Consider the following 20215-nt stretch of genomic DNA (forward strand, 5'->3'; position numbering starts at 1 on the left):
CCTGTTCCGCGGATAGGTTCAGCACCATAAGGTGCTGACATAGATGTAGCCACATAGCTCATTTGGTTGGTGTAAGTATTCTTCTAAAACCAACGATTAGAGGAACATAGGACACAATAAACGAAAACATATTTCCGCTACGCTATATTATATAAAGAGGGATATTGATTATCCAAAGACGTCTCTTCTAGCCAAATGTCTTCCTAATATTTTGTTGTCCTACCATTACTTGTTTTGAAAGAACCTCCACTAAAAAAATCTTCTTTGAACCACGTAAGACATTTCCAAAATGGTGAATCTCTTGGTTTCACTTGAACCTCATAGGCTCATACAGGTTTTTGTTTCGAACATATTTATTATGCAGCATCTCTTGCCACGTTCTTTTTTCGGTTAGTAGTTTAAATAACCATTTACTAAGGAAACACTTGTTCTTTAGTCCTAACACCTCAATGCCAAGACCGCCTGATTTTTTGGTCTACAAATTATGTTCCATTTTATTAGTCGGTATTCTTTTTGTTGTCATTGTGAAGTATGTTTTGTTCCATCGCATTTCACTGGCATTACTTTTCTACATCACCTGCTATAAACTCATTATAGGTTATGTGATATGTACTATTCGATGGTACAAAAGACGGTTCAATCAACGACTCTCTGTCATTTGTATTCGGTGATGTACCAAGTATGGATTCAAAAATATGAAATGTTGTCCATTTCATTTAATGCGGCACCCTAGCAACACACAGGCTCTATGGTAGTAGTAATAATTTTATTTTGAAAAAGTTAAAAGTTTAGAGTAAAACCAAAACCAAAATGGTGGACATATTTCTAAAAGCTCTAGCATTGCACTTGTTCCATATTTCCCAAGAAGATAGCAAGACTAATGAAGATAGTCCCTCGTGCCGCCTTCCATCGACTCGCACGATAGAGCAACACCGATCTTTAACCGAGTCAAAGTTTGTCGTCTTACATCTGATCTCGTGTTTATGTGTGAAATTAAAAGCTCATAACTACTAGACAAAAGCAGGAAAAAAAGGAGGGGACGGAAGTCTCTCCTCATATCTGCCGCCGCCTCCTCCTCTCCCGCCCCCCTCCCGGGCGGCGGCGGAGGATCTACCCGCCCCGCTCCGAGCAGCCGCCCCCGGATCGCCGCACCTCAGCCGCCGCTGCTGCCGGCCTCGGCCCCGGCCCCGGCTTCGGCCCCGGCCCGGCCACAGCCCCGGCCCCTGCCTCGGCCAAGGCGGCGGTGGCGGCGCCCCTTCCGTCGAACGACGAGGGGGAGGAGAGGTTTCCACGGTGGCGTTCCATGGGAGGTGATGAAGCGCCGGTGGAGGAAGCCGGGCGGCACGGCTATTTGGCCAGGGCCTGATGCTCTCCGTCGGTAGCCATGGAGGATTCGGTGGAGCGGTGGCGGCCTTCGCCCCCGGTGATGGTTCAGCGGTGGTACGCATGATCCGCGCCGCCGTCTTCTTCCCTGGTGATCTGGCAGGAGGGACTGGCGGCGTGGGGACTGCTGGTCTTGCTTTGTTTTTGGTGGCGGTCCTCGGGTTTCTCGCAAGCGAAGATGAAGATCTACCGGAGGTCAGTTTGCTTTGATCTGGCTGGAGAGATGAGTTCCGGAAAACTCCGCTGGCGAATGGAACAGTGCATATTTTGCCTGCAGTTTGCTGGATCGGGTGGTATTCGGTCGCGCGCACCCATGTTTTTATTCCGATCGTTTGGTTCCGGAGGGAGCGCGGCGAAGCTATATTCTGTGTTGACATCTGGTGACTTTTTGGTCCATGGTGAAGTCAGAAGAAGGAATATCATGAAGGCCGGATTGGTAGACTGACTAAAGGATGTTCGAGTCAACGTGATGCTGAGGGATCTGCTTGGTGTTCCGGGCTTGCAGCAGTGGTATGCATGTGGGGGCGGCAGCATAGGGGAAGTTCGGAGTCTTAGCTCTCAGGGTGAAAATCCAAGGTCTGGCCTTAACTGGTTGTGCCTGGCAATGTTCTTGTTGGAGGCATTGTTTTGAGAGTGGAGACTATCTTCAGGGGGAAATCCTAAGACCTTTGGTCGGGCGACGACGGCGCTGGTGCACTGTTTCCTTCTTGGAGGCGTCGCTTTTGGAGAGTCTGTACTTCAGGTGTAGTCAGGGTGGTGGTTGTATTGTTGTTGCTAGGTCTAGAAGGCTGTAGCGGGAATTTTATTTTTTAGTTTTCTTTTCTCTTTTTTGGCTGTGTGCATCCGTACTGCCATTAGGGTGGGGCGTTGTTGCAGAGGCTGGGTGTAATTGGTATCTTTTTGATATTAATATATTCCCTTTATCGAAAAAAAGGAAAAAAAAAGGAGGAAAAGGAACGAAAACCTGAGGTAAGTAGAAACATCTCACGAGAAAAAGAAATCTCTGTAGTATTCAGCATTGGTGTTGGTGTGTAGAGTGCACGTGTTCATGTGTGATTTTACATTGGCTGCAATTATCAGTCGTTGGAGAAGGCAACAAGCAAACAAATCACGAATCTACTTATACACACAAAAAGGTAGAAGTAAGAAATGAGTCATGTTATTGACAAAAAATGGTGCTAGCATCGGTCTCATTGTGCCATCTTTTTGTTTGCCAGGTTCGGAAATGCATCCAGGATGTTGTGCGCCCTCAGGTCCTGCCTTGTCAAGATCCCCACAATTGGAGTTATCTGAAGCGGGAAAAAAACTCATGTGTCAATCAAATTTTGCAGGTACATTTGGATGGAATGAAAACATTTTACTTTGCTGAGATTAACTGAGCTCACCTCAGGGCCTTGGTACTTGGGCATGATGAGCATGTGGCGGAGCGCGACGCTTCGGAAGAGCACGACGGAGTTGCACGGGCTCGTGCTCCGATCGCATCTCGTCGCTGTTCTCAACAAGCGGTGGTTTCTCACGGAGAAGAGGAAGACGGAGATGTGGGAGGCCAGGGAGGCCAAGGCCACGGAGATGTGGGAACCCATTGTGGCCGGTGTTCCGCAGCACATGGACGATGGTGGACACCCTCTCGACGACCTGGAGGCTGATAGCGCGCGGCTTGGCGGCCGCGAGCTCACCGACGGTGATGTCCTTCATCCATGGTTTCGGATTGGGCTCCAGGAAGGGCAGTCCCTTGAGATCCAGAATGATCTCGTAGATGCTAGGGTTGAAAGCGTCGCCGACGGTCTTGGCGATGAGCAGCACGAACATGGTCATCGGGAGCAGGAGCAGGTTGTTGGTGAGCTCGAGGAAGATGACGCAGAGGGAGACGGTCATCCTCATGGAGCCCGACATGAGCGCCGCGGCGCCGAGCACGGCGTAAAGGCCGTGGTCGATGCGGGCGACGTCCTGTAGCACTAGCGCGACGATGCGACCGTAGGCAGAGCCCATGAGGATGATGGGGAGGAAGAGCCCCGACGGAACGGCAATGCCAAAGGTGAAGAGCCCCAGCACACAGTAGATGGCGAAGAAGATGAGGAGCGAGTCGAGGCGGAACTCGCCGGATGTGCCGGTGGAGAAGATGTTGCGCGTCGCGTCCATGTTGGTGGCGTGCAGGAGGCTAGCCAGGTCGTTGTAGTGGCCGGCAGGGCAGTTGAACTGCTTGAAGTTGCCGCTCATCCCATTGGTCGGGCACGCAACGCCCAACACCGGGTCGCAAGGGGTGCACGGCACGACGAACGGGAGCACGTACAGCCCCACCGACGTGAACACACACACGGCCAGGGCTAGCGCCAGCTTCGCCATCCGGCCCTTCCCGTTGATGAGACTGTAGAGGCGGAGCACCTTGTGGAGAAGGTAGTTGTAGAGGGCCCCGAGGAGTCCGCTGATGACGCCAACGAGCGTGACGAGGAGGAGGTCGTTGAGGTGGTAGTTGACGGTGACGTCGCCGACGTCGAAGATGATGAGCCCGCCCTCGCCAAACAGCGCGCACCGTCCGTTGCGGCATACCTCGATGAAGCCCCGCAGCACCACCACCACGGTGGCCGTGCTGAAGAAAGTGCGCCATAGCAGCGTGCTCCGCCACCAGGTGGCCACCTCCTCCAGCGCGAACAGGACGCCGCCGACGGGGGAGCGGAATGCCGCGCACACCCCAGACGAGGCGCCGCAGGTGATGAGGTCGCGCCTATCACGGTCGTTGTTGAAGTAACGCAGCCACTTCCAGCGGAGGCGGAACCGGCCGACGCCACCCTGGCTGAGCAGGTTGGCGAGGCATGCGCCGATGTGCACAAGCGGGCCTTCCTTGCCGAGATCGAGCCCCGACGATACCGCACAAATGCTGCCGATGATCTGAGCATGGATCAACCTATTAGTTCAGTTGTTCATTTTCATTCACTTGAGCTGCTACGATCCAGTTGCATTTCGAGAGGTGGACGGACCTTGACAATAAGCTGTGGCGCACCAAACATGTTGGGCGTGTCGACGCCGTTGAGGTAGGCCTTGATCTCGGGGATGCCCGGGCCAGCGGCGGTGGGCGCAAAGACCACACAAAGCACGGCGGCCACGAAGGTGAGTGCCAAGTTGAAGCCGGAGAAGTAGAAGAAGCCGGTCCAGTATCTTTTATCTCGGACGAGCTGCACCATGTGGATCATCTTGATGCCGGAGATGTTCTCGATGGCGAGGTTGATGAGCGAGGCGATGACGCCGGTGAGGAGGCCGACGAGGAACGCCAAGGCCCACTTGAGGAAGATGTACTGCAGCACCTCCACGTTGGACCGGCTCCTCCAGTCGTGCTTGAACAGATCGTTCTCGATGATCCTGCATCATCATACGGCAATGGAAATACGCAATGAATCAAAGGTGGCTGCAACACAGGAGAAATGGAATGCTCGCTCACTCACTCGTAGTCGAGGCTCTCGATGTGCGAGACCTTGGCGCCGACGATGGCGAGGTGGTTTGCTGTCAGGGTAGTGTTTCTCCTCAGCAGGGGTTGCTCCAGGGAGCTGATGCCATTGCTGGTGCTCCCTAGATCCTCCGGGTTGTCGTGGACACCATTATCGTGTTTGCCTACACCAGACATGGTAGCCGTAGCTCCGGCGCTCTGCTCGTCCTCCATGCCCATTTCTTCCTTGACACAGAGACAGTTTTTGATGCCTCTGTTTCTTCAAGTTTGGAAACAACAAGGGATGTCAAGGCTGGGATTGGCATGTCTATGCGTGTACTATAAATTGACGGCTGGCATTGGCAGGGCAGAACACTTTGGCTCTTCTGGGCCAAAATTCCAACATTTAATAGCTGTGTTGCGGCTCTATTTTCTCTAGAAAAGAAAACAATGATCAAGAAGCATTTGAGGCTCAGCTGTTGAGATAGGAATGCTTCTGCCTCCTTGTATCCCTTTAGGAGTTCAGGTATAATCTTTCTCTCTGATCACTTTTGCTCTCCACTCTTTCGCACTATGCCTGTCAACATTTCATTCTCGGTTTCATGCGAGGATAGAATGATAATCCGTATCTCGCACTGAAACATGGTAGTTCTGCTATGTAATCTGACAATGTCAATTTCACTTTTATTTGGTTCTCTTGCTGCTAATGCAGCATGATTCTGGTTCATTAAGCATCATAAGTCATCTCAACAATATTTTTAATGCCTCACGGTATGTTGAATATGTGAGCTAGGGAATACAGGTCTTGTATTTGTGCTGATTTCGTTTAAAAGTTTTATCCTGATAAGAAGCTGAGCTCAAGTCTTGCCTAAATTTCTGGTTTGTAAAATGGGGTGCCATCTAATTTCAGTACCATGCATTCAAATGGGAATATATTGGTTAAAATAGTACACACAGATATAACTTAACTTTAAAAGAAGTGGTGTGACTAATTTTCTTTTCCACCAAACTGCTAATGAAATAAAAAAAGAAACTCCTTTGGCATCATGTGTATTTTTAGGCATCTGACATGTTCCCATGTTTGAACACTTGAGACTGACTTCAGTGAATATGATTAGCTCACCAGCTATTATGGATCTGGGTTGGAGCATTGTGGAAAGCGCTTGTTTGATGATGAGTTCATGTGCAACATGGATGAGGGATTTTCATCGCACGGTTTCAATCTGGAAGAAGGTATACTTTGCGCTACTTATATAAACAAAAATTAGGACGTAACTTTGAATCTGTAGTGTCTAGGCACGAATACAATGTGTCTGATGTTGTTTCAAACTATAGGCAAAATATCTGCAAACTAACTGAATTTTCGTTTCCCTTTACAGGTTATCAGGATGTGTCAACCTCCAACCACCACATGAATGATGTTGTTCTAGCTGTGTATGTATATCTTTTTTTTACAGCTTTTGCAAATACAATATATTAATTCATGTTAAAATGTTCAGACCACATGATATGGGAGAAACCTATTCTGGTTAAGTTGAAACTTAATACTGATGCCCCCTTCATTGCAGATTCCATGGTGGCCAGCTGGGGGGCTGTTATCCGTGACTGCAATGGAATGATATACTGCTCTTCTTGGGGCCCTATTCAAATATGCTGAAGCCCCGAAGAAGCAAAAGCCATTGCTGCTACTGAAGGTTTCCGAATGCCTACTTCTCTAAAGATTCCAGTTATCTTTGAAAATGATTGTCTTGCTGTCACCAAAGCTCTTCAGTCTAGCTCCTGTGATAGTCTTCGCCCTGGATGAGGCAATTCATGGTAATGTTGAAGACCTGACTATTTGTAAGATCAATTGGAGTGCTAATACAGTGGCTCACGAACTTGTTGCGTATGGTCGTAATGTGTTGTACTACGGTGTGTTGAATCATTAAGCTCCTCCCTGCGTGTTGGATCTGGCGATACGTGAATTTAAAGTAAGCAATACCTGCTAATATATCTCGCCACTGTTTCAAAAAGAAATGTATCATACTGCTCTAATAATATGATGTGGACTTTAAAGTAATGACTATAATAGCATATTCTATATGCATATTACAGGAATATGGAGATAAAGCGTAAATTTTACTTGCCAATCTGATGGTATTTCTAATTTTATGTTTTCAATAGTTAATCATATTTGCTTGCCTGTCGTAGGCGGGCAAACGCGCGGGCAAGCCGCGCCTTCCTACCTAGTGGGAAAAGATTCTGACAACTCATGCATGGATGCTAGCCAGCAAGCAACAGTTGTGAGTTCTGACTGAACGAGCTTAGCTTAAGTGAGTGGTTTTATTGGCCGGTTCAATTGATTTACTCGATCGACTCAACATCCGTTGACTTAAGAGTTGAGATCACCAGCATGTCATTCACCAAAACAAAGTTCTTCTTCTACATGTACTCTGCTCAAAGGTCAACTAGCTAGTTTGATAGATCGGCGAGCAGAGCATCAACAGGAGCGATCTGGATCGATGTCGCCCTTTTGGAAGACCGTCCTCTGCTTGACGCTGTTTGCAGCATGGCGGTCGCAGGTCGAGTTCAGGTCAATGACCTCGCGCCGCCCGCTTGAATGCGCCCAACGTTGCCCTTGCAGCGGCGAGAGCTACCTCGACCACCACCACCACGACTCTTACACTTACAGCCACGCCCAAGCACCAAAGGCCATGCTTGCCACGGCGAGACGCTTTGCCGAGGAGGCGCCTAGGGTGGTGACTCAGTGTCAGTGGTAGGCGGCGACGGCAAGGCGTCGAGCCAGCTGCGTCTCGCCAGGGAGGTCGGCCTCCGGGCGGCAGCCGGCAGGGGAAGCAACTTCATCGTCTCGCCGCTGTCCATCCACGCAGGAGCACATGATGATGTCGAAGAAGAACATGGTTGAAGAGCAATTGGCATGGTGGAAGGAGTACAAGGAAGACATCACAGAGAGAAGAGGATATTCCGTGTTGCATCCTCTACTCTTCGGGGTGACACTCCGATGAGTGGTGGTGTGGAGGACTCCACCACCGACGCCTATGGAGGTGCTTGATGGCGGTGAGGCGGTCTAGGAGATGGCGCCAAGGTGCAACTTTTTGGTGACGGTGCCGACAAGAAGGGGAAGATGATGATTTTGTGATGTAAACTATTAAACCATGCATCAATGATCTTTCATGTCCTAGTTTGTTTCATGGTTGAATGTGTTTTTCTAGTGATAATTGTGATATATGTCAAATAACAGTTTGAGGGTTACGGCAAAGACTAGAACCTTCGAATCCTTAAAAATTTGAGGGTTTGAGGGTTCTAGTCTTTGCCTCAGTTTTTCACCCCTCAAAAGTGACAAAAACTGCTAATTCTCAACTCTTAAAATGCTTTGAAGATTTGAGAGTTATGGGTACATGTGATGCTCTAACTTGGTATGCAGACACAGCCCCTCTAAACGAACTCCACTAAAAATAAAGGCTCGAACCTACCTACTGTGGGGTTTATGGGCCTAAAGAGAAAGGTATGAGGTAGCAGAAAAGGTACCAGCTAAAATGAAATAATCCTAATGCACAAGACCTACTTCCTACACTGTATTCTCTTTGCTTTCACCAATCAACCGGAAGTCTGGAACAGAGCTTTCACCGTCCAAGGTGGCCTGCTGATCCAAGCTCATGTTCCTCCATCAATGCCAATGTGCATTGCGAAGTCATTTCTACTTCTCTATGGAAGAGGCGGACCAAGTGTTGATAGCCTTGTCAACTAACCGCACCATGTATCAGTTATAGTAGCATCGACATCAGAAGCGAGCAAGTAGTCTGCATCAATCTGCAAAAGGAAGAACATTAATCAGCATCAATCTGGTTGGTTCACCTGTGTTAAGGTTTTAGTAGCATTCCTTACATCAGTCTCTGGTGGTACGATTTTTAGAATGCCGGACATTAATTCATGCGTTCTGGATGGTTCCGATGAATGTTCGCGGTCAATGTTGCTCTCTCCCTTTTCAGGAGCTTGACTTGGATGAGAATCCACCTGCTGCGGAGCTCGAGAACTTCCAGTAGCAAACGTGGAATCTAAACCATCCGGTGTCATCTGCTCTGGGTTGGATACCTCCAGATGGTCACTGGTACGAATTTTTTTCGATAAAGGGAATATATTAATATCAAAAGATACCAATTACACCCAGCCTCTGCAACAACGTCCCACCCTAATGGCAGTACGGATGCACACAGCCAAAAAAGAGAAAAGAAAACTAAGAAATAAAAGTCCCGCTACAGCCTTCTAGACCTAGCAACAGCAATACAACCACCACCGTGACAACACCTGAAGTACAGACTCTCCAAAAGCGACGCCTCCAAGAAGGAAACAGTGCACCAGCGCCGTCGTCGCTCCACCAATGGTCTTAGGATTTCTCCCTGAAGATAGTCCTCACTCTCAAAATAATGCCTCTAACAAGAACATTGACATGCACAACCAGTTAAGGCCAGACCTTGGGTTTTCACCCTGAGAGGTAAGACTCTGAACTTCCCCTGTGCTGCCGCCCCCACATGCATACCACTGCTGCAAGCCCAGAACGCCAAGTAGATCTCTCGGCATCATGTTGACTCGAACCTCCTTTAGTCAGTCCACCAATCCGGCCTTCATGATATTCCTTCTTCTGACTTCACCATGGACCAAAAAGTCACCAGATGTCAACACAGAATATAGCTTCGCGGCGCTCCCTCCGGAACCAAACGGTCGGAATAAAAACATGGGTGCGCGCGACCGAATACCACCCGATCCAGCAAACTGCGGACAAAATATGCACTGTTCCATTCGCCAGCGGAGCTTTACGGAACTCATCTCTCCAGCCAGATCAAAGCAAACTGACCTCCGGTAGATCTTCATCTTCGCTTGCGAGAAATCCGAGGACCGCCACCAAAAACAAAGCAAGACCAGCAGCCCCCACGCCGCCAGTCCCTCCTGCCGGATCACCAGGGAAGAAGACGGCGGCACGGATCATGCGTACCACCGCTGAACCGTCACCGGGGCGGAGGCCGCCACCGCTCCACCGAATCCTCCATGGCTGCCGACGGAGAGCATCAGGCCCCGTCCAAGTAGCCGTGCCGCCCGGCTTCCTCCACCGGCGCTTCATCACCTCCCATGGAACGCCACCGTGGAAACCCTCTCCGCCCCCTCGTCGTTCGACGGAAGGGGCGCCGCCACCGCCGTCGTGGCCGAGGCCGGGGCCGGGGCTGTGGCCGGGCCGGGGCCGAAGCCGGGGCCAAGGGCAAGGTCGGGGCCGGGGCCGAGGCCGGCAGCAGCGGCGGCTGAGGTGTGGCGATCCGGGGGCGGCTGCTCGGAGCGGGGTGGGTAGATGCTCCGAGCCGCCCGGGAGGGGGCGGGAGAGGAGGAGGCGGCGGTTAGGTTAGGGAGAGGAGACTCGTCACTGGTACGAATATATATAGCAGTTTAGTTAATCGGTGTTTTGTTTCGGGAGCCACTCCCCCTTGCCCCAATACTGGAGGGTTCATACCCACACCTCCCACGCTAAAGGGAGGTGCTTTTAATCCGACACCGGTTGAGCAACTGGTGTAAATGAGACTTACAAACCGATGCTAATGTCTGAATTTCTATTAGTGTGCATCGCAGACCGAGGTTTGAAGAGCTGTCGAGCAACATTCGCAAACAACCAGGCTCAACAAAGAGCCGGCATGCATTAAAAAAACGTGTGTGACCTCAGCTGATTGAGAATTACCTTAGATAGCTAAGTATTACACAGATTTTTTTAAATTGTGTTTGCACGTTTTTATGGTGACTAAGAAGATATTTTCGAATGAAACAAAGCAAAACTTAAAGTTGTAAATTTTGCTCTCTGCTGATCAATGCTGGCCTTGCTCCTATATATATGTTCACAAGTCTGATATTGCCATACCAGCTTCACTCACTGGTAGCATCGATACATCATCTAAACCTTCCTCCGGAATGATTTGTTTCCTGAAAATCGTAGCACTCACTATCACGGCCTAGGCCATAGCCATCTACCTACTGACCAGAGCCAGGAAATCAAGACCGGCCAATGTGCCCCTGGTTCTCTAGGTCCATCTAAGCAATATAAGATGCATAAAAGGATTAACATCACATGCAATTTGTAATGTGATATGATATGGCCCTTTTATCTCGCGTCTTTGATCTTCATCTCCAAAGCACTGTCATGTTTTCCATCATCTTATGGCATGATCTCCATCATTGTCAGCGGGGCGTCAAAGTCAATGGCGTTGTCTTCATGGTTGTCCACCGTTTGTAACAACTATTACAATATGATGTGTCATAACGAAATTTAAAGACAACCATAAGGCTCCTGCCGGTTGTCACTTTACAATAAGGACCATCTCATACACATCAAATATAATCATAATCACATCATGGCCATATCACATCACCAACCCCTGCAACGCTTCCCCGTCACCGCGGGAGAAATAGGAGCAGGGGGTAGCTAGGGTTTGGCAAAGGGGATGCTTGGGGCGCCGGCCTTGGTGCCCCTTGGGTGGTGCAGCTATTGGTGTGGTCGGCCCCCTCCCCTCTCCCTCTCTTTATATAGGTCGAACCCCCTAGGGTTGCCCCAAAACTAATTTGAAGTCCAACTCCAGAATTTACCATAATGGGGAAACCTAGGTCAAGTGGGATTGCTCTCTTTCCTTGATACATGGCCGGCCAAGGTGGCATCCACCTTCCCTCTTGGTGGTCGGCTAGGGTTGGTGGAGTTCATCTGGGACTCCACCTTCCATAGTGATTTATTCCGGATGTTTCTAGAACCTTCTAGCACCTTCCGTAAATGCACCGGATCATTCCCAAATTTGGAATATGACTTCCTATATATGAATCTTATTCTCCGGACCATTTCGGAACTCCTCGTGATGTCGTGGTTCCATCCGAGACTCCAAACAATATTCAAAGTCCATACCATATTCATATCTACTTAACAAAATCAAAACTTTAAGTGTGCCACCCTACGGTTCGTGAACTATGTGGACATGATTGAGACACTTCTCCTATCAATAACTAATAGCGGGACCTGGAGGTCCATAATAGCTCCCACATATTCAACGATAACTTTGTGATCGAAAGAACCATTCACATAAAATAACGATTCCCTTTGTCGCGCGATACTTTACTTATCCGAGGTTTTGATCGTCGGTATATCTATAGCTAGTTCAACCTCGTCTCCGATAAGTACTCTCTTACTCGTACCGTGATATGACATCCCTTGTGACCTAGTCACATGCTTGCAAGCTAATTGGATGGCATCCCACCGAGAGGGCCCAGAGTATATCTATCTGTCATTTGGATGGACAAATCCCACTATTGATCCATGTGCTTCAACCTATACTTTCTAAATACGTAATGCCACTTTTATAACTACCCATTTACGAAGTAGTGTTTAATGTCATCAAAGTATTCATCTGGTGTAGGTGATTAATATGATCTCATGGTCAAAGGAATAGGTTACTATGTAACTAAAAGCTTGTAGCAAAACGAACTAAATGACTTGATCATATGCTATGCTTACTATAGGTGTATGTCCATCACATCATTCTCTTAATGATATGATCTTGTTATTAATAACATCCGATGTTCATGATCATGAAACTATTATCATCTATTAATCAATAAGCTGGTTTAACAAGAGCCTTACTAGGGACTCTTTTGAGTTCACAAAACACACAAGTATTATTGTTTCCGATTAATACTATTATAACATGGAATGTAAACATTTAACATAAACACAAAGATATAAATAATAACTATTTTATTATTGCCTCTTGAGCATATCTCCAACAACTTTGTCATCGATGAGAACACCAACATCATCTATAGTCTCTTTTTGACCTCCAAACCTTACCAGCTTGAGAACTCCATAATCTAATATGGCAGTTGTCGCAAGGACCGACGAAACGATAAGTGCGGTCTTGCCCATTTGCCAAGTTACCTCTGTTTTGTTGGCCTTCGTACTTGCCGACAAAGTCAGGAACTGCTTCTATATGGCAAGAATGGTCCCTTCAAGTTCCTTGTGCCTCTTCAGACCATATGTGTCAATTATATCCAGCTCACACAGAACCTCGGGTGGAGTTCTCTTAGAACTGTCATGGGTGCATCGCTGTTGAATATTGAACTGGTAAGGAATGGCCCTGGTGAGGGTCTTGGTCTTGGTCACGACATTTTGTCATTGTTCTTTCTTAGTAACACTTCGTCTCTGTTTTTTCTGTCATATTTCTATTGAATGACCACTTGTATTTCATGATGTCAATTTATATTGAACTTTTTTATTTGGCTATGACTAATATTGCAATAATATGATTTTCCTATTGATATATATTGTGTATTAAGATACATATTTTCATGTAGTTCTACTATATCATTGTTTATCACATAAATATTCTGACCGAACAATTAGTTTATCACATAAATGTTTTGTATTGAAATTTATTTGCAATTTTTAATATTATTTTCTTGCAAGATTTTTCACAATATATTTCATCAATAAATATTGTACTACTGAAAAACAAATAAATTCATAGTCCTTAATGCAATAGGTGTTTATCTGAGCTTGCTCATTGTATCATTACTATTTATTTGTCTGGATAATTTGGCAGATTAAGTTACGGGGTATTAATCTAGCAAAGAACTTTCCGCAGCCTCATATAGAATGAGATTATTAAGTTTAGGTATATTCATAGGGAATTCTAGAGTTTGTGACTTACCTCAAGTTGTTGTTCTTGTCAAAGTAGATGAATTCCTAATTTATGTTGGTGTAGAGGTTCATGGACGTAGGACATAGACTTAGAGTAGTACAATAAGATCTCCACCTTACCTAATGGGGAGAGTTTTGCCTCCAATAAGATCCCCACGGGGATGAAGTACTAACCAAAAATGTCCCCTAATAGGTGAATTAACCACCGGGATCGGGCAATGGGGCCCCATTGCCAAATTGAATCACAGGCAAGCATTCATTTCAATGGAGTACCATCTTTCAACAATTGATTTTTGTTAATTTAAAACATTAATCGCATGATATGTTGACTTTAGTGATAATACAAATCTCCTGTTTTAGAAAACAAGCTTTTAGAAGGCAATCATATAACGTGAAACTGCAACTCGTCACCAAGGGTTATGGCAGGTGATACGTCTCCGACGTATCGATAATTTTTTATGTTCCATGCCACATTATTGATGATATCTACATGTTTTATGCATACTTTATGTCATAATTTGACAGATTAAGTTACGGGGTATTAATCTAGCAAAGAACTTTCCGTAGCCTCATATAGAATGGGATTATTTAGTTTAGGTATATTCATAGAGAATTCTAGAGTTTATTACTTACCTCAAGTTGTTGTTCTTGTCAAAGTAGATGAATTCCTAATTTATGTTGGTGTAGATATTCATGGACGTAGGACATAGACTTGAAGTAGTACATGATGGTCTCAAATCTTAGTCTACCTCTAGCACCTACATGTATATGCATTCGAATATTTCCCCTCCAACGGACTCGGAGTTAAGCAGACGAATGCGACTGCATTTTAAGACTCGTGCTTCCGTTATCTTCTCCATTTTGTAATCATAAACTTTTCCTTCTGTTCTTACTAGTATTGATTGTGCATTTTAAGCCCCGCATGGCAGACCAAAGGTCTTTTATGTGTGTTCTATGGCCGAACGTTTGATGTCTACGCACACTCCTTTTCCTGTAGACAGTGTTGGGCCTCCAAGAGCAGAGGTTTGTAGAACAGCAGCAAGTTTTCCCTTAAGTGGATCACCCAAGGTTTATCGAACTCAGGGAGGAAGAGGTCAAAGATATCCCTCTCATGCAACCCTGCAACCACAAAGCAAGAAGTCTCTTGTGTCCCCAACACACCTAATACACTTGTCAGATGTATAGGTGCACTAGTTCGGCGAAGAGATAGTGAAATACAGGTGGTATAAATGAATATGAGCAGCAGTAACGGCGCCATAAAATACTTGATGCTACAACTGGCGTGTGGTTGATGGTGGTAATATTGCAGGCAGTAGAGATGCAGTAAAACAGTAAACAAGCAGTGATGGCAGTATTTGGGAACAAGGCCTAGGGATCATACTTTCACTAGTGGACACTCTCAACATTGATCACATAACAGAATAGATAAATGCTATACTCTACACTCTCTTGTTGGATGATGAACACCACTAATTGTGTAGGATTACACGAACCTCAATGCCGGAGTTAACAAGCTCCACAATATTCGATATTCATATTTAAATAACCTTAGAGTGCATGATAGATCATTGCAATTACACCAAGTACTAACATAGCATGCACACTGTCACCATCACACTATGAAGGAGGCATAAATCACATCAATACTATCACAGCAATAATTAACTTCATAATCTACAAGAGATTACAATCATAACCTACGCGAAGTACTACACGATGCACACACTGTCACCATTACACCGTGCAGGAGGAATAGACTACTTTAATAACATCACTAGAGTAGCACATAGAATAGTAGTGATACAAAACACATTGCAATCATAAAGAGATATAAATAAGCACTTCACTATGCTATCCATAACAGTGAATAAGTATTATGTGAAATATAGCCTAAGAGACCCACACGGTGCACACACTGTCACCTTTACACACGTGGGACAAGGAGTCTCCGGAGATCACATAAGTAAAATTCACTTGACTAGCATAACGACATCTAGATTACAAGCATCATCATATAAATCTCAATCATGTAAGGCAGCTCATGAGATTATTGTATTGAAGTACATAGGGAGAGAGATTAACCACATAGCTACCGGTACAGCCCCTTAGCCTCGATGGAGAACTACTCCCTCCTCATGGGAGACAACAGCGTTGATGGAGATGGCGGTGGAGATGGCAGCGGTGTCGATGGAGAAGCCTTCCGGGGGCACTTCCCCGTCCCGGCGGCGTGTCGGAACAGAGAGTTCTGTCCCCCAGATCTTGGCTTCGCGATGGCGGCGGCTCTGGAAGGTTTCTCGTACCGTGGCTTTTCCGTATCGAAGATTTAGGTCAGGGACCTTTAAATAGGCGAAGAGGCGGAGTCGGAGGGCTGACGGGGCGACGACACAATAGGGGGGCGCGGCCCCCCCCTCTGGCCGCGCCAGGGTGGTGTGTGGGGCCCCCAGGGCTCCCCTCTGGTGGCTCTCGGGTGTTCTGGAAGCTTCGTGGGATTTTAAGACTCTGGGCGTTGATTTCGTCCAATTCCGAGAATATTTCCTTACTAGGATTTCTGAAACCAAAAACAGCAGAAACAGGAGCCGGCACTTCGGCATCTCGTCAATAGGTTAGTTCCGGAAAACGCATAAAATCATCATAAAGTGTGAACAAAACATGTAGGTATTGTCATAAAACAAGCATGGAACATAAGAAATTATCGATACGTCGGAGACGTATCAGCATCCCCAAGCTTAGTTCCTACTCGTCCCGAGTAGGTAAACGATAACAAAGATAATTTCTGAAGTGACATGCTACCAACATGATCTTAATCATACTATTGTAAAGCATATGAGATGAATGCAGTGATTCAAAGCAATGGTAAAGACAATGGTTAAACAATTGAATCATATAGCAAAGACTTTTCATGAATAGTACTTTCAAGACAAGCATCGATAAGTCTTGCATAAGAGTTAAATCATAAAGCAATAAATTCAAAGTAAAGGCATTGAAGCAACACAAAGGAAGATATAAGTTTCAGCGGTTTCTTTCAACTTCAACATGCATATCTCATGGATATTGTCAACATAAAGTAATATAACAAGTGCAATATGCAAGTATGTAAGAATCAATGCACAGTTCACACAAGTGTTTGCTTCTTGAGATGGAAGGAAATAGGTGAACTGACTCAACATAAAAGTAAAAGAAAGGCCCTTCGCAGAGGGAAGCATCGATTGCTATATTTGTGCTAGAGCTTTTATTTTGAAAACATAAAGAGAGCATAAAAGTAAAATTTCGAGAGGTGTTTGTTGTTGTCAACTAATGGTAGTGGGTACTCTAACCCCCTTGCCAGACAAACCTTCAAACAGCGGCTCCCACGACACATTTTTATTTTTGGGTGGCACTCCTTCCAACCTTTACTTTCACAAACCATGGCTAACCGAATCCTCGGGTGTCTGCCAACAATCTCATACCATGAAGGAGTGCCTTTTTATTTTAGTTTTATTTAGATGACACTCCTCCCCACCTTTGCTTTCTCAAGCCATGGCTAACCGAATCCTCGGGTGCCGTCCAACAATCACATACCATGGAGGAGTGTCTATTTTTTTGTAAAATCATGAAAGTTAATTAATTGGGACTGGGAATCCCATTGCCAGCTATTTTTGCAAAATTATTGGATAAGCGGATGAAGCCACTAGTCCATTGGTGAAAGTTGCCCAACAAGATTGAAAGATAAACACCACATACTTCCTCATGAGCTATAAAACATTGACACAAATAAAAGGTAATAACTTTTGAATTGTTTAAAGATAGCACTCAAGCAATTTACTTTGGAATGGCAGAAAATACCATGTAGTAGGTAGGTATGGTGGACACAAATGGCATAGTTTTTGGCTCAAGGATTTGGATGCATGAGAAGTAATCCCTCTCAATACAAGGCTTAGGCTAGCAAGGTTGTTTGAAGCAAACACAAGTATGAACTAGTACAACAAAACTTACATAAGAACATATTGCAAGCATTATAAGACTCTACATTGTCTTCCTTGTTGTTCAAACACTTTACTAGAAAATATCTAGACCTTAGAGAGACCAATCATGCAAACCAAATTTTAGCAAGCTCTATGTATTTATTCACTAATAGGTGCAAAGTATATGATGCAAGAGCTTAAACATGAGCACAACAATTGCCAAGTATCACATTGTTCAAGACATCATACCATTTACTACATGCAACATTTTCTGTTTCCAACCATATAACAATTAACGAAGCAGTTTCAACCTTCGCCATGAACATTAAAAGCTAAGAACACATGTGTTCATATGAACCAGCGGAGCGTGTCTCTCTCCCACACAAGCATTTATTCAAACAAAACAAAAATAAAAACAAACAGACGCTCCAAGCAAAGTACATAAGTTGTGATGGAATAAAAATATAGTTTCACTAGAGGAACCTGATAATGTTGTCGATGAAGAAGGGGATACCTTGGGCATCCCCAAGATTAGATGCTTGAGTCTTCTTGAAATATGCAGGGATGAACCACCGGGGCATCCCCAAGCTTAGAGCTTTCACTCTTCTTGATCATATTGTATCATCCTCCTCTCTTGATCCTTGAAAACTTCCTCCACACCAAACTCAAAACAACTCATTAGAGGGTTAGTGCACAATCAAAATTCACATGTTCAGAGGTGACATAATCATTCTTAACACTTCTGGACATTGCACAAAGCTACTGGAAGTTAATGGAACAAAGAAATCCATCCAACACAGCAAAAGAGGCAATGCGAAATAAAAGGCAGAATCTGTCAAAACAGAACAGTCCGTAAAGACGAATTTCTAAGAGGCACCAGACATGCTCAAATGAAAATTCTCAAATTGAATGAAAGTTGCGTACATATCTGAGGATCACTCATGTAAATTGGCAGTATTTTCTGAGTTTCCTACAGAGAATTCAACCCAGATTCGTGACAGCAAGAAATCTGTTTCTGCGCAGCAATCCAAATCTAGTATGAACCTTACTATCAAAGACTTTACTTGGCACAACAATGCAATAAAATAAAGATAAGGAGAGGTTGCTACAGTAGTAACAACTTCCAAGACACAAATATAAAACAAAATTACTGTAGTAAAATAAACACATGGGTTATCTCCCAAGAAGTGCTTTCTTTATAGCCATTAAGATGGGCTCAGCAGTTTTAATGATGCACTCGCAAGAAATAGTATTTGAAGCAAAAGAGAGCATCAAGAGGCAAATTCAAAACAAATTTAAGCCTAACATGCTTTCTTTGAAAAGGAATCTTGTAAATAAACAAGTTCATGAAGAGCAAAGTAACAAGCATAGAAAGATAGAACAAGTGTAGCTTCAAAAAATTTAGCACATAGAGAGGCATTTTAGTAACATGAAAATTTCTACAACTATATTTTCCTCTCTCATAATAATGTCCAGTAGTATCATGAGCAAACTCAACAATATAACTATCACATAATGCATTCTTATCATGAGTCTCATGCATAAAATTATTACTTCCCACATAAGCATAATCAATTTTATTAGTTGTAGTGGGAGCAAATTCAACAAAGTAGTTATCATTATTATTCTCATCATCAAATATAGGAGGCATATTGTAATCATAATCAAATTTATCCTCCATAACAGGCGGCACCAAAAGACTACTATCATTATAATCATCATAAATAGGAGGTAAAGTATCATCAAAGTAAATTTTCTCCTCAATGCTTGGGGGACTAAAAAGATCATGCTCATCAAAACCAGCTTCCCCAAGCTTAGAATTTTCCATATCATTAGCAACAATGGTGTTCAAAGCATTCATACTAATATGTTCCATGGGTTCTTTAATTTTCGGATCAAACCATCCATGTCTTAACTCAGGAAATAGAATAAAAAGCTCTATGTTGCTTTCCATTATGCCTAACTAGTGTAAAACAAGAAACAAAAAGATGCAATTGCAGGATCTAAAGGAAATAGCTTCGAGCACTTACAACGGCGCCGGAAAATAGCTTAGTAGCCGAGATCCGGAGTGTGAGTGTCTTTTACCTTTCCTCCCCGGCAACGGCGCCAGAAAATAGCTTGATGTCTACGCACACTCCTTTTCCTGTAGACAGTGTTGGGCCTCCAAGAGCAGAGGTTTGTAGAACAGCGGCAAGTTTTCCCTTAAGTGGATCACCCAAGGTTTATCGAACTCGGGGAGGAAGAGGTCAAAGATATCCCTCTCATGCAACCACTGCAACCACAAAGCAAGAAGTCTCTTGTGTCCTCAACACACCTAATACACTTGTCGGATGTATAGGTGCACTAGTTCGGCGAAGAGATAGTGAAATACGGGTGGTATAAATGAATATGAGCAGCGATAACGGCGCCATAAAATACTTGATGCTACAAGCTGGTGTGTGGTTGATGGTGGTAATATTGCAGGCGGTAGAGATGCGATAAACGAGTAAACAAGCGGTGATGGCGGTATTTGGGAACAAGGCCTAGGGATCATACTTTCACTAGTGGACACTCTCAACATTGATCACATAACGGAATAGATAAATGCTATACTCTACACTCTCTTGTTGGATGATGAACACCACTAATTGTGTAGGATTACACGAACCCTCAATGCCGGAGTTAACAAGCTCCACAATATTCGATATTCATATTTAAATAACCTTAGAGTGCATGATAGATCATTGCAATTACACCAACTACTAACATAGCATGCACACT

At 45.0% G+C, this 20215-nt stretch overlaps 1 protein-coding gene across 1 annotated transcript; it reads right to left on the reverse strand.

Annotated features, from left to right (window-relative positions):
- Positions 1–2573: 2573 nt before the first annotated feature.
- LOC124673297 (chloride channel protein CLC-b-like) lies at positions 2574–5035 on the reverse strand. Its single transcript, XM_047209409.1, has 5 exons — positions 4821–5035; positions 4359–4737; positions 2949–4269; positions 2769–2872; positions 2574–2672 (listed from the first exon to the last, which is right to left on the reverse strand). Exons 1-5 carry the CDS (start codon positions 5033–5035, stop codon positions 2574–2576), a joined length of 2118 nt encoding a protein of 705 aa, XP_047065365.1.
- Between the last annotated feature and the right edge of the window lie 15180 nt (positions 5036–20215).

The sequence above is a fragment of the Lolium rigidum genome, chromosome 7, assembly GCF_022539505.1.
Source record: "Lolium rigidum isolate FL_2022 chromosome 7, APGP_CSIRO_Lrig_0.1, whole genome shotgun sequence".
NCBI classification, from domain to species: Eukaryota; Viridiplantae; Streptophyta; class Magnoliopsida; order Poales; family Poaceae; genus Lolium; species Lolium rigidum.

What these genes read in the sequence shown, in the direction of transcription:
- LOC124673297 (XM_047209409.1), bottom strand. Translation starts at nt 5,035, where the DNA reads ATGGAGGACGAGCAGAGCGCCGGAGCTACGGCTACCATGTCTGGTGTA. An exon ending in CGCCACAGCTTATTGTCAAG is followed by an intron (nt 4,270 to 4,358) that starts GTCCGTCCACCT and finishes ATCCATGCTCAG; the next exon opens with ATCATCGGCAGCATTTGTGC. An exon ending in CAATGGGTTCCCACATCTCC is followed by an intron (nt 2,873 to 2,948) that starts GTGGCCTTGGCC and finishes TGTTGAGAACAG; the next exon opens with CGACGAGATGCGATCGGAGC.